The 13,034-nt window shown below is 35.4% G+C and overlaps 2 protein-coding genes and 1 long non-coding RNA gene across 3 annotated transcripts; 1 reads left to right on the forward strand and 2 right to left on the reverse strand.

Moving 5' to 3' along the window:
* Nucleotides 1–4,507: 4,507 nt before the first annotated feature.
* On the reverse strand, nt 4,508–5,146 carry LOC145558953 (uncharacterized). Its single transcript, XR_014092630.1, has 2 exons — nt 4,937–5,146; nt 4,508–4,670 (listed from the first exon to the last, which is right to left on the reverse strand). It is a non-coding gene; the product is annotated as an uncharacterized LOC145558953 (long non-coding RNA).
* Nucleotides 5,147–5,862: 716 nt separating this feature from the next.
* On the reverse strand, nt 5,863–7,725 carry LOC145558952 (large ribosomal subunit protein uL6-like). The gene is made up of 3 exons (XM_081620329.1): nt 7,229–7,725; nt 6,295–6,417; nt 5,863–6,193 (listed from the first exon to the last, which is right to left on the reverse strand). Exons 1-3 carry the CDS (start codon nt 7,598–7,600, stop codon nt 6,107–6,109), a joined length of 582 nt encoding a protein of 193 aa, XP_081476455.1. The 5' UTR covers nt 7,601–7,725; the 3' UTR covers nt 5,863–6,106.
* Nucleotides 7,726–9,679: 1,954 nt separating this feature from the next.
* Nucleotides 9,680–12,877, forward strand: LOC145558045 (F-box protein CPR1-like). The gene is made up of 3 exons (XM_081619197.1): nt 9,680–10,452; nt 10,927–11,019; nt 12,485–12,877. Exons 1-2 carry the CDS (start codon nt 9,680–9,682, stop codon nt 10,973–10,975), a joined length of 822 nt encoding a protein of 273 aa, XP_081475323.1. The 3' UTR covers nt 10,976–11,019; nt 12,485–12,877.
* The last annotated feature ends 157 nt before the right edge of the window (nt 12,878–13,034 follow it).

Genomic DNA, 13,034 nt, shown 5'->3' on the forward strand with positions numbered 1-13,034 from the left:
ACGAACATTTATGACAACATATAATGATCATTTATGGTTCCAAACGGCATTTTATGACCCCAAGATGTATTTCCTAAAATCTCATTTCATTTCGACACCGGGCCCCGAAACTTTCGAATTTTCAAAATAAATAATGGATATTAACATTCAATTTTGGAATTTTTTGACTTTTTTTCGCTCGGAAGTTTAAATTGCTGAAATGTTTACCATGGTCCCTAATGCCCTCCGAGAGTCCAATTGGGTGGGTGGAACCATCCAATTTGCCTTTAAACAACCAATTTACCGGTGTATAACTTGCACCGATTTCATTATTCAAGCCTACCACGAACATTTGTGACAACAAATAATGATTATATTTGGTTCCAAACGGCATTATATAACACCAAGATGTATCCCATAATATTTCAAGACTTTTCGACATCGGACCCCAAAACCTCCAAAATTTCTCAAAAAGCGTGTATATAAAAATTGAAAATTCGAAAGTTTTTGACTTTTTTTCGCCTGGAAATAAAAATTGCTGAAATGTTTACCATGATCCCTAATTCCTTTCGGAAGTCCAGTTGAGTGGGTGGAACCATCCAATTTGTCTTTAAACGACCAATTTACCAATTTATAACTTGCACCGATTTAATTAATTCAAGCCAACCACGAACATTTATGATAACAAATAATGATCATATATGGTTCCAAACGGCATTATATGACCCTAAGGTTTATCTCATAGAATTTCATGACTTTTCGACACTGGGCCTCGAAACCTCCAAAATTTCTCAAAAATCGTGGATATTAAGTCTTCACTTTTTTAAGTTTTTGACTTTTTTCGCCTGGAAATAAAAATTATCGAAATGTTTACCATGCTCCCTAATACCCTCCGGGAGTCCAATTGGGTTGGTGGAACCATCATGTTTGCCTTTAAACGGCCAATTTAATTATCGATTTACAACTTGCACATATTTCATTTACTCAAGCCTACTACGAATATTTATGACAACATATAATGATCATATAAGGTTCCAAATGGCATTATATGACCCCCAAGATTTATTCCCAAGAATTTCAATATTTTTCGACACCGGGCCCCGAAACCTCCAAAATTTCTCAAAAAGCGTGGGTATTAGTCTTCAATTTTGGAATTTTTTTGACTTTTTTTCGCCTGGAAATAAAAATTGCTAAAATCTTTACCATGGTCCCTAATACCCTTTGGGAGTTCAATTGGGTTGGTGGAACCATCCTAAGCTATTTGCCTTTAAACGGTCAATTTAATTACCGGTTTACAGCTTGTATGGATTTTACTAACTAAACCCTACTACGAACATTTATGACAACATATAAAGATCATATATGGTTTTAAACGGCATTATATGACCCCAAGATGTATTCCATAAAAATTCAAGACTTTTCGACACCAAGCCCTAAAACCTCCAAATTTTCTCAAAAAACGTGGATATTAGCCTTCAATTTTGGAATTTTTTTATTTTTTTTCGTCTGGAATTAAAAATTGCTGAAATGTTTACCATGATCCCTAATATCCCCCGGGAGTCCAATTGGGTGTGTGGAACCATTCAATTTGCTTTTAAACGGCCAATTTACCAGTTTACAACTTGCACCGATTTACCGGTTTACAACGGCCAATTTAATCAACTTGCATCGAACCCGACTTGAACCGAAATTGACCCAATCCCGTTTTAACCCTTCAAAACCAGAATTTAACCTGACTTTTTACTAACCTGACCTGAATTCAACCCGACCCGTCCTTAACCCGACCTGAATTTAACCTAACCTATTACAAACCCGACCCGATATAAACCCGACTTGTTATTGACTTGACCCAAATTCAACCCGAATTGTTATTAACCTGGCCCAAATTTTACCATATCTATTACTTACCTAACCCAAAAATGCAACCTGATCTGTTACTAACCCGACTCGAAATTAACACGACTTGTTATTGACCCGACTAAATTCAACCAAAATTGTTCCTGACTCGATTTCAAATCACCTTAAATGTAATTTAAACCACCTTATTATTATTGATCAAAGCATTTTGTTTTGGGGGACCAAGTCAGTCCAGGCCAGCAAAAGAAAGGAGCATCATCCTCAAATTTAAGACTAAAATATAGTATATATTTATTGTATGGTCAAAGGAGATAGTTATCTTCCTAAATTATAGACTATAGTTCCCTAGTATATTGCCATATATATTATAGTCAAAGGAAATAATAGCTTGATAAAAATAATAATCATCTATCTATAATTAGTTGAACTCGAATATGAACTTACTTGAAAATTACCCGATCTGATTGTAACCTGCAAATTATTGAATTGAACATAACCCGACTTGAATTCGAGAATGACCCGACTTGGAAATGACCCAACCTGATTATAACCCGCAAATTATTGACTTGAACTCGAAAATGACCTGACTTGAACCCGAAAATGACCTGACTTGAACCCGAAAATGACCTGACTTGAAAATGACCCAACCTGATTATAACCCGCAAATTATTGACTTGAACCGAACCCGACTCAAACAAGAGAATGACCCGACCTGATTCTAACCTGCAAATTATTGACTTGACTCGAACCCGAGAATTACCCTAACCCGTTTTAACCCGTGAAAACCCGAATTAAACCCGACCTATTGTTCACCCGACCCGAATGTAACCTGACCTGTTATTAACCCGACCTAAACCCGACCCAAACCCGATAAGAAGTATGACCTGACGTGACCCGACTGAAGCATGACCCAACCCAAACCCGACCCGCATAAGTTATGGAATTAATCTGAATTGACCCGACTAGAATTGACCCGACCTAAACCCGACCCGTTTACCCGAATTGACTGTTCTAGAGTTGAGGTTGAACAAGCTGATCCTCTATAGCTTTTTAATTGGAAAAATTAACATAAATAATCCGAAATATTAGTCCCCTTCTCATTTTAATCTCAACTAATGTTTAAATCGGAATAATCCCAACTATAAGGGTCCCTTCTCAAATTAGTCCCTCTTACCTACAGCCTATAATACATGTAAATTTTTTTTTTTAAAAAAAAACTTTTATAAGAGAATAATCAACTTTATATTTATTTATTTAGTTAGTTTATTATTGTCACCCACCAGCGTTCACCCTCAACCTCAACCCAACCATAGCCACACTTAGCCAACCACTAGTCCACCAACCCAAATCTTGCAACCACCATGGAACCAACACCTCTTCACTACCACAATGCCAGACCACCACGACCGTATACCACAACAATAACCCCATCCACCATCTTTGTATCACCCACCTCTTCCGTCCCTCAACCAGTGGCGCCCCCCCCCCCCCCCCCCCCCAACCACCTAACCCCACCTATATCCAATTTGCTACCTCGCCAATCCGCCATCAACCGCGTCTCCTCCCCCTTCTGCGCATCCCATTTCATCTCCTCGTCCAACCGCTCTATTCCTCTCCCCTCTCTCAAATCGCCTCCATTTTCTCTCATATCTCCTCTTCCTGTTCAACAGTCGTTGGTGTGATTAATGTCGATGGTTAGTAGCGCTTGATGGTGATTCATGGCCGGGGTGGTAGAAATGATGGTTTCGGTGGATGGGCTTGGCTGGAAAGATTCTTTAAGTTGCTGGGGGTGGATGTTAAGGTGGTTGCTGGGGGTGGATGTTAAGGTGGTTTTAGTGGAAGGACTAGGTTGGGTAGGTGGTGAGATCGGAACATTTAGAAGGTGGTGGTATGAATTTAGATTTAAGAGGATGTAGGTTTTTTTTTTTTTTTTTTTTTTTGGGGGGGGGGGGGTGGGTGGGTAAATTATAATAATGTGAATAATAAAACAAATAATATGTTGAAAAATGGCTCTATTTACCTGATTAATTGGTTAATAAAAGTTTGAAACTAATTTAGGAAGGGACTCTTATAGTTGGCATTATTCTGATTTAAAAAGTGGTTGGGAAGTACAGCCAAAAAACGCAAAAAGAACATGTAACTATTTTGAAAATAACATACAGTTATTTTGTAATAAACATATGTAATATTAATAAAGAACATGATAATATTATGTAATAAACATTAGATTTCATTCATACGATTAAAATGAGAAGGGAGCCAATAGTTTGGATTATTTTTTGTTAATTTTTCCTTTATTGGTATCTTTTTATGAAATAAAGCTTACCTTTTGAAGTCAAGTGAATAAGTGCATTTGGAATGTATATTATTAGGGCTGGCAAATGGATCAGGTCGGGTCGGGTTCGTGTTCGGGTCAGCTGATTTCGGGTCAGCTACCCCTCAACCCGAACCTGATCCATTTAAGTTTTCGGGTTGAGAACCCCAACCTGAACCTGATATTTTCGGGTTCGGGTCAACCCGAAAGTAACCTGAATTGACCTGATTTTTTTATTTGGGTTTAAATCAGGTCATTTTGACCTGAAAATGATCTGATATTAGCCGGGTTCGGGTCAACCCGAATTTAACTTGATTTTTAAATTAAGTTATTTAGCAATTCTAATTAAAGATTAGATACAAAAATATAGTACACTAAATAAATTACAAACCAGAATTAATGTTTTTAATTTTTTTATAAGACTTTATACAAAGTAGTTCTAAAATAATGTACAATGATGGAGACTTGAAGCAAGTTGAAGCAGGGGCTACGTATGTTTGTGGCGTGTGAGGATCAAAATCTGCCAAAATCAATAAAAGCAAACATCAATAATAAAGGACTCAATCCCTACAATACAATAATATAACAAACACAAACAACAAATAACAAATAACAAAAAATACAATATCATATAAATTATGGTTTGAATAACAATTAAAACAGCAAACAACATCAAAATTAGGCTTTGAATAGCAAAGAAAACAACAACAACAAACATGTAAGAATATTCAAACAAAAAAAAAAAAAATCGTATAAAAGCAAACTTCAAAATAGCAAGTACTATACCTTAAAAGTTGAAGTGGTAAATCTTTAAACACTTAAATTATGAAGGAGAGGAAGATCTAAGGATTATAAAAACCGAGAATTGTTGATTTAGATCTGAGGTTTGAAGAGATGAGAGTTGAAGAGAGAGAAAGAGAGAGAGAGAGAGAGAGAGAGAGAGAGAGAGAGGAGCCTAAACGGCTGATTGTGTGTGAGGAGGAGGCATTTAGGATTTTAGGGTTTTCGTCTTTTAGATACTAGTTACATATATTATTGGGCTTGGGCTGAATTTAATCAGTTTTGGTTTTTTTATATATTTTTTTTAACCTTAAAATATTCGGGTTATCAGGTCGGGTTCGGGTTGACCTGACCTGATTTTGACCTGAAATTTATTTCGGGTTAAGTGGGTCGTTTTCGGGTTGAGATTTTCAACCTTAACCTAACCCATTTAATTTCGGGTTCGGGTTCGTGTTGACCCATTTAAGTTTTCGGGTCGAAAAACTCAACCCTAACCCACTTTTTTCGGGTCGGGTTCGGGTCGGGTTTTCGGGTCGGGTCAGTTTTTGCCAGCCCTATATATTATTAACTTGTCCTCAAAACAAATTGTCTGGGCTCATCCCCAAGTCTATTGGATTACTTTCAAGCTTGATGTTTTAAAACTGAAACAATTCACTTGAAGGGAAAATTCTAGAGACATCAAACAAGTTTAGAGGTTTGATAATTCTGGAACTTAGTGAAATAAGCTATTAGGGGAGAAGCCAAGGTTTAGTGCAAAAACTCATCCCTCTCTTCTGATTATCAGATAACAAGTAAATCAACTTCTTGGAGCAATTGCAGTGCCACTTTGCTCACTCCGTTGGCTTCACATCTCTTTACTCACTCATCCGCATATTGGCATTGCAAAATTTGCAATATTACGATTATTAACCAATTGTAATATACAGGTACACTGTAACAACTGTAAGCAGGATCTATTCATAAACTATAACTCCATGTTGAAAATGATCAACAAGGTTTATCCAAAAAACATCAGTCAAATCAAACAAAACTTAACTAGAGTATTTTACAGTATTTTAGACCCATAATTTGAGGTCAATCCAAGATATAAAAAGTACTTAAACTAATACCCCTAACTCAAAATTTCCTTCCTATTTGATCAGCCTAGAATTGTATCTAATCAGTCTCAGCCATAGCTTACTCCTCTTCAACAATCCTTCCCTTCTCGCTGACATAGATACCGTCCAAGAACTTCCTGATATCCTTGTTCTTAACATGACATTTCTAATCAAATACATACATGACAATTAGAAAACTTGTGATGCAGAGTCAAGAATAAAATGCAACCACAAATAATAATAATGAAAAAAAATAAAAAAAAATACCTGGTTAATTAAAGCAGCAGATCGAGAAACAAGTTCAATGTCGCTTCCATCCAAGACAAGCTCATCCTTAACCTTCTCGGATCTCAAGATAGTAACACCGTCCAACATGTCAACCTTCCTGACCTGAAAACATTTAGAGGTCAGTAAAGAAAAATAGTTTGCATCAATGGGGAGTAGAAATCATAAATCAATAACAATGTTCAACTCCTTTAACGTTTACTCATAATATAATTAACAATTGTGTTGATAAATTTATAAACTTTCTTGCTTCTTGCATCCACGAGCATTAGAAATGAATGGAACGAGAATGGATGATGTATGAGAAAATCAGGAAAGCAAAAAAAATACTACACATAAGAGAACCTCATTTGATCATTTGGAGCTCTACCAAATAAGGAAATGTGCCCGAAGTACTCGATTGTAATCAAAGGTACAATAGAATTGTCGAATCAATACTGAGTTCCTTAGCTCTCTAAATCAAAGACGCGGTTCTTCTATAAGGAATTGGAAAAAAAATATATATTGTATTCAATCCTAGTTCTTGTTGCAATTTGTCTAAAATCAATTGAATAATTCCTATTGAATATTCTGGTGTACACTTACAATAAGAGATTCGATTGGATTGGGATTATGATGGCAATTTTAACTTACTGAATTCTGTGACAGTTCTTATGATGCATAACTATAGTTCAACCAATTGTTATGTTTCATCACCCACTAAAACATATACAATGATCTAAATCATGAATCCCATATAGAAAAGCAAAAACAGTCAAATATGATAACAAACAATTCTGGAAAAGGTCAACAAATTAGCAATTCTAATTACTCTTCAAATTATAAACAAATTGATAATATTATAAAAGCAGAACAAAAATCGATCATTTTAATCAAGAAGCAACCAAAAAAATTAACTGAGAAAAAAAAAGATTACCCTCTTCTCGCCGAGAAAGTTACGGATCTCAATACTCTTGTTAGAGTTAGTAATACTGGCATTGATGGGAAAATGAGCATAAACCATCCTCATTTTGTAGCGATAACCCTTGGTAACACCGGTGATAAGATTCTCAATGTGACTGATAGCAGTACGAATAGCAGCTGAAGTTTTCCTGGTTCCAAACCATGAATCAATGTTCAGCTTCCTCTTACCTTCTTCATCAGTAACCAATTGGAAATCAAGGTTCAGATGCTTGAAGTTGCGGGTGAGGGTGCCCCTTGGTCCTGAAACGACGATGATCTTAGCGTCGACCTTGATGTCGATCCCATCTGGGATTTCCATGGAGTCGGCGGATAGTACTTGCTTCATTCTTGAGGGTGTCTGGTTTTTCTCTCTCCTAGGGTTTTTTCCGATGAAGAACAACAGGCGTTGGGGTGGAGGTGGACTGAGAAATCAGGATTATTGATAGAAGGGATTATGGGCTGGTTGGAATATACGAAGGTGTTGTGTTGTTTGGGCTTTGCCTTTCTTTGTTTTTGTTTGTTTTTTATTGGTTTTAATTAGATTAAAGACATGTTCTCTTACGTTGAAATTCAGTTCAGTTCAGCTTTCAATTTCCTTCTCTTATAAAATATTCATTTCAGTTCAGTTCAGCTTTCAATTTCCTTCTCTTATAAAATATTCAGTTCAGTTCAGCTCAGTTCGAACTCAGTTGAACTGAACTGAACTGAATATTTTATAAGAGAAGGAAATTAGGAGCTGAACTGAACTGAACTGAACTGAACTGAGCTGAACTGAATATTTTATAAGAGAAGGAAATTAGGAGCTGAGCTGAACTGAATATTTTATAAGAGAAGGAAATTAGGAGCTGAGCCGAACTGAACTGAACTGAACTGAGCTGAACTGAACTGAACTGAATTTCAACGTAAGAGAACAGGCCCTAAGTCTCGTGTTACACACGATTTTTACAAAATTTTATAATGAATTATAATGTTAATTGAAAATCTACCAAAAAATATTCTCATATTTATAAATGAAATTGAAAAAGTTTGAATCTTAATTTATGCCCGTAATTGAGCCTCAAATCTTGGTGTTTGTTTTAGTATTATGTTATCGATTGATTAGTTTTAAATCTTCTACGGGATTAGCCCCGTGTTGTCTTGAAAAATACATGAAAATTAAAAGTATATTAAAAAAAATTGTTGCAAATGTACTCAAATTATGGACTAAAAGACATATATGGCCGTACAACAAAGTAGTTTAGATTTTCTAGTATGGTTTAGATTTTCTTTAAAAAAGTTTAACTTACAAACATTAGTCAAGAACTCGAGATCAAGTGAATAGTGCAAAAATTGCCAATAAAGCATTTATTAATACAAAGGGAATACGAGGTGTGGTACATAATATTAGATGTATACGTACATTAAGCATACTTTAAATTTCAAAAAACATGTGTAACAATCTTATTAACATTAACATGTTTTGACAATAGAGAATAATAACACAAATTACCATTTTTTTATTATTTTTTTTTTGTGTATGATTTATCATGTAAATCATGGTTGAATTAGCCTCTTTATACATTTTTCCATATGTAAGCTTTAACTTGAAACGAAATGTTTCGCGATATTTGTTTTCAAATTCCACACACATAGCAATTAACAATAAAGAGTGAAGAATATCCTACGTGGTTAGACCGTTAGAGCTTCTTTCTCTGTTCGATTTTTACCATTCGCTTTTATGGTAGAATTTGTTAAATAAATCCGGGTGTACGGTGTACTATACAACCGACGGGTGTACAGAACAGACTCTCCCTCTATAGCTCTCTAAAAAGTAAACACCAAAAATATATTAAAAAAATATAATAATAATAATAATAATAATAATAATAATAATAATAATAATAATAATAATAATAATACCAAAAACCCAAAAAAAAAAGGGAGGGAGATAAAGAGTCGTTGATTTCTCGTCTTTCCAGTTCCCACTACAAATATATTTGCAGCTCTAATCAAACCCAGAGGCCAGAGCTCAAGCTAGAGCAACAATGGCGGCACTCCCCACTGAGATTATCACCGAAATTCTCTCACGATTACCTGTTAAATCACTTCTCCGCTTCAAATGCGTTTGCAAACCCTGTAATTCCTTAATCAAATCCCCTAATTTCATCAAAATTCACCTCAATCAAACCCTAGTTTCCAATTCTGATCGTCATCTTCTCATTTCTTCAGAAACGTCTCTCTTCATTCTGCGGAGCTTGACCCACATCGTAACCATGTCTCTTTCTCGAAGCTCAATCATCCTCTTTAACGCCGCGACGTCGTGTTCTTTGGTTCCTGCAACGGCATACTCTGTTTCTCCGATAAATCAAAAATCGACATTTTATTGTTCAATCCTCTCATCAAATCATGTCGTAGGTTGCCCTCTAATTACATTCCAGAACCTTCTATGGGTTCGGTCTGGTCCGGGTTCGGGTATGACAGCAAAAACGACGATTACAAGGTTTTGAGGATGATTCAAAAGTATATAAATGACAAAGTTTACTACAATGAAGCCAAAGTATACAGTCTCAACACCAATTCATGGAAAAGTATTCAAGGTATTCCATATTATATCTTTTGTGAAGATTATCATGGTGTTCTTGTTAATGAGGCTTTACATTATACTGTGATTACTAATGAATCGGATTTGGTATGTAATTTCATTGCGAGTTTTGATCTTAACACTGAGAAATTCTCACTTATTGAATGCCCCAATCATAATGAAAATTCTAGGAGTGATTTGGTGCCACTTTTGTTGGAAATGGGTGGGTGTTTATGTTTGGTGGCTAATCATCACACAAGTGCTCTTTATCACCCTCCTCCTAATAACTGTGTGTTGAGTAATCCTCTAGTCGAAAGTGTCGATATTTGGATGATGAAGGAATATGGAATGAAAGAGTCTTGGATTATGTTGTTTAGAATTTGCCAGCTGCAGAGTTTAGGGATTTATGTACAGATTAAGCCGGTTTTTTACTCGAAAGACGGGAGGAAAATTTTGATAGAGATAGACTGTAAGGGACTTGGTTGGTATGATTTGAAGTCCAAAAGTGTTGAGAGACTCAGAGCTCATTGTATTCCGAATGGATTTATGGAGATGACGTATTTCGTGGGCAGCCTTGTTTCCCTTGAAGAGAAGCAGCATCAAGAGAAGAAAGCCTTGCCAAAGAAGAACAAAAAGAAGTATGCATATTTATTCTTGCTGTCAAATCCAGATGCATGTTTTTTTTTTCCTTAATTTATACCTTTGAATGCTATTCTTATTGCTCTCAAAACATGTTAAACATATCCTAGTTGTTCTATGACTTGTTTGTTTCGTGTTTGCTATGCAAAGAACGAAAATTCCTTATAGCTTACTATTGATGTCTGAAACAAATGCCAGTTTCTATTAGCTTGGAAATAGTCTTATTTAAATGTTATATATTTGGCAAAAACACAATTCATGGTAAGGCAGCTGCTGACTTATAGTAAGTGCATTTCTCTCATTCCACCAAAGTATGGATTTAATTTTTTAATCTTCTGCATGTGTTTGTTGAAGCAGATTTAAATTAATGAATTTGTAGTATTCTCTATTAGAAAGCATTGCTAATATCTTGGATGGGCTATTTGTATGCAATTATTGCTATGGACTATTCTGAATCGCTTCTTTTTTTTCAGGAATGATTTGGATGATTATCTTTCTGCAGGGTTCAAGCTGAGGTTGTGACCTAGAAGATGCTACTGCTTGGGCTTTATTTGGAACTGTGTTATGTAAGTGTAAAAGCTGTCTTTCATCGGTCTCAACCCCCCCCCCCCCCCCTTTTTTTTTTATAAAGGCTGTTATAGTACTGTAAATTGATGTTGTGGTTAAGTTGACAAAATGCATAAAAAAAAATCATTATCCTGGATGATCAAATTATTATTTTACATACTCCATAAGTAAACATCATTTCCTGGTCCTATTGAAGTATTACAATCATTGGGTAAGCCATCATCCCAGTTCCTACTATGTACTGGCATCTGAGTCTTGTGATCGGGTCTGACTCCTTCACTTGTTCATTCTTGACACATGTACACAAATGTTCCTTCTAATTGTTGGTGTAACTTCCTGCATGATGCATATAGGTTAGACTAACCATCGAAGATTAGGTTCTCATTGTTGCCCTTTTATTCCTTTTTATAGTCTGAGAGGATTGTTTAATCTTGCCAACCATTTGTTTGTCAAAATCCATTTTAGTGCCTCTTTAATCTGCCACAATAGTCATGGCTTGGCAGTTGCTCCCTAAGCACCAGTGTTTCAAGTTACTTTCAACAACTATTGAGTTAGGTCTCAATAACCTGTTGACATGACCTTTTTTAATTTGCTTCATCACTTTTGCGCCTTTTTTAATTTATTATATATTTGGTCTAAAATACAAAGTACTTATTTGTTGAGCTATTATAACCTTTCCTTTGAAAGTGATCTGTCGGATTAGTGTTTGCTGGGCTGTTATTAGGCTGAACAGAAAATCTTATTTTACCTTTACTATAAAGATACAAAAGTACTCAGAAAAGTCATAATGTTTGGTTTTGGAATCATAAATCTATGATTAAGGATGTATTTCAAATTGAAAAACTGCATAATTTAGGCTAAAATACAAAATAAGACCAATCTTAGATCTTTTTGGGCATGGTTTTTAAAGTTTCAAACCCTCGAACTAGATGGAAAGCACAACCCCTCCTCCCTCCCCAAAAGGAGTGATTGTAAATTTAAAGCAAGGGAGCATTAGGCTAGGACAGGATTGATATTCAGAGTAAAGTGAGGAATGGAAAAGTGTTCCAAAGAACATTAGAATTATATTAGATTACTCTAATCAATTGGTTTGTGTCAATCAGCATTTTGAGAATAAGATGTTTCCTTTAAATGCCTGTGACTTGTTTGTGAGAGTATCCTTTCTAATGTTTGTGGTCTTTTGTTTGTTAATTTGCGAATTTCATTTTTGAAATTTGGATATCAATTATACTTCTCTGCAATTAGGGCTTAAACAATAAAGTTGGCATGGATCTATTATACTAAGAGGGCCCGTTGCTTTAGTGATTCTTATTTGTTTAAGGCCAGGGCGCCTTGAGTTTCTAAGAAATTTTGTTACATCCTAATTGAGAATATAAATTTTTAGATTAATTGCACATGATAGTTCATGGAATTGTCATGCTGATTGCTGATTTTGAAAATATCTGTGTTTTTGCACTTCTGCAGTGTTGGGATTTTGCTCGTCAAAGGTTGAACTATTGGTTGTTTTTTTTGCCATGCCATGATCATGGCCTTTGGAGGAGAAGTGACTAGTTGATTTCGCATGAAGGCCATTGCAAATAGTTTTAAGTGTGGCTTTTTTGTAGTATATATATAAATACCTTGTTAAAGTGGTGGATGTTTTTTGGAGCTACTGGTTTTTTATCCTAATCTAAGATGATAGTGCAAATGTGCAATGCAAACTGCAGGTGTCCCAGTATAGATTACCGTAGCTTTATGCTGTAATCTGATTTACTAGTTCTCTTGAGCTTCTCTGAAGTCTACTGCGATGTAAGAATGTTTCTAGTCTAGCAGTGAAGTTTGAGTATAATTGAACAAGCTGTTCGTTGCTGAAGTACTTGATATTACTGCTCATTACTTCGTACACATTTCTATGATTTTAATTTGCAACCTCTAATTCAGATGCATTCAGATACCAAGCTTCTAATATCATCATTAAAAGGAATTGAAGCTTGTTAATACTTGCTCTGCTTTGTATTAGTCGACATTCTATTCA

This window comes from Chenopodium album, chromosome 9, assembly GCF_948465745.1.
Source record: "Chenopodium album chromosome 9, dcCheAlbu1.1, whole genome shotgun sequence".
In the NCBI taxonomy this organism is placed as follows: Eukaryota; Viridiplantae; Streptophyta; class Magnoliopsida; order Caryophyllales; family Amaranthaceae; genus Chenopodium; species Chenopodium album.

Bases quoted from the DNA above. Each gene is read 5' to 3' on its own strand.
- LOC145558952 (XM_081620329.1), bottom strand. From the start codon at position 7,600: ATGAAGCAAGTACTATCCGCCGACTCCATGGAAATCCCAGATGGGATC. The intron at 6,418-7,228 runs GTAATCTTTTTT...AAATGTTTTCAG, and splicing joins ACTTTCTCGGCGAGAAGAGG to GTCAGGAAGGTTGACATGTT. The intron at 6,194-6,294 runs GTATTTTTTTTT...GTATTTGATTAG, and splicing joins CTGCTGCTTTAATTAACCAG to AAATGTCATGTTAAGAACAA.
- LOC145558045 (XM_081619197.1), top strand. From the start codon at position 9,680: ATGGGTTCGGTCTGGTCCGGGTTCGGGTATGACAGCAAAAACGACGAT. The intron at 10,453-10,926 runs GTATGCATATTT...CTTTTTTTTCAG, and splicing joins CCAAAGAAGAACAAAAAGAA to GAATGATTTGGATGATTATC.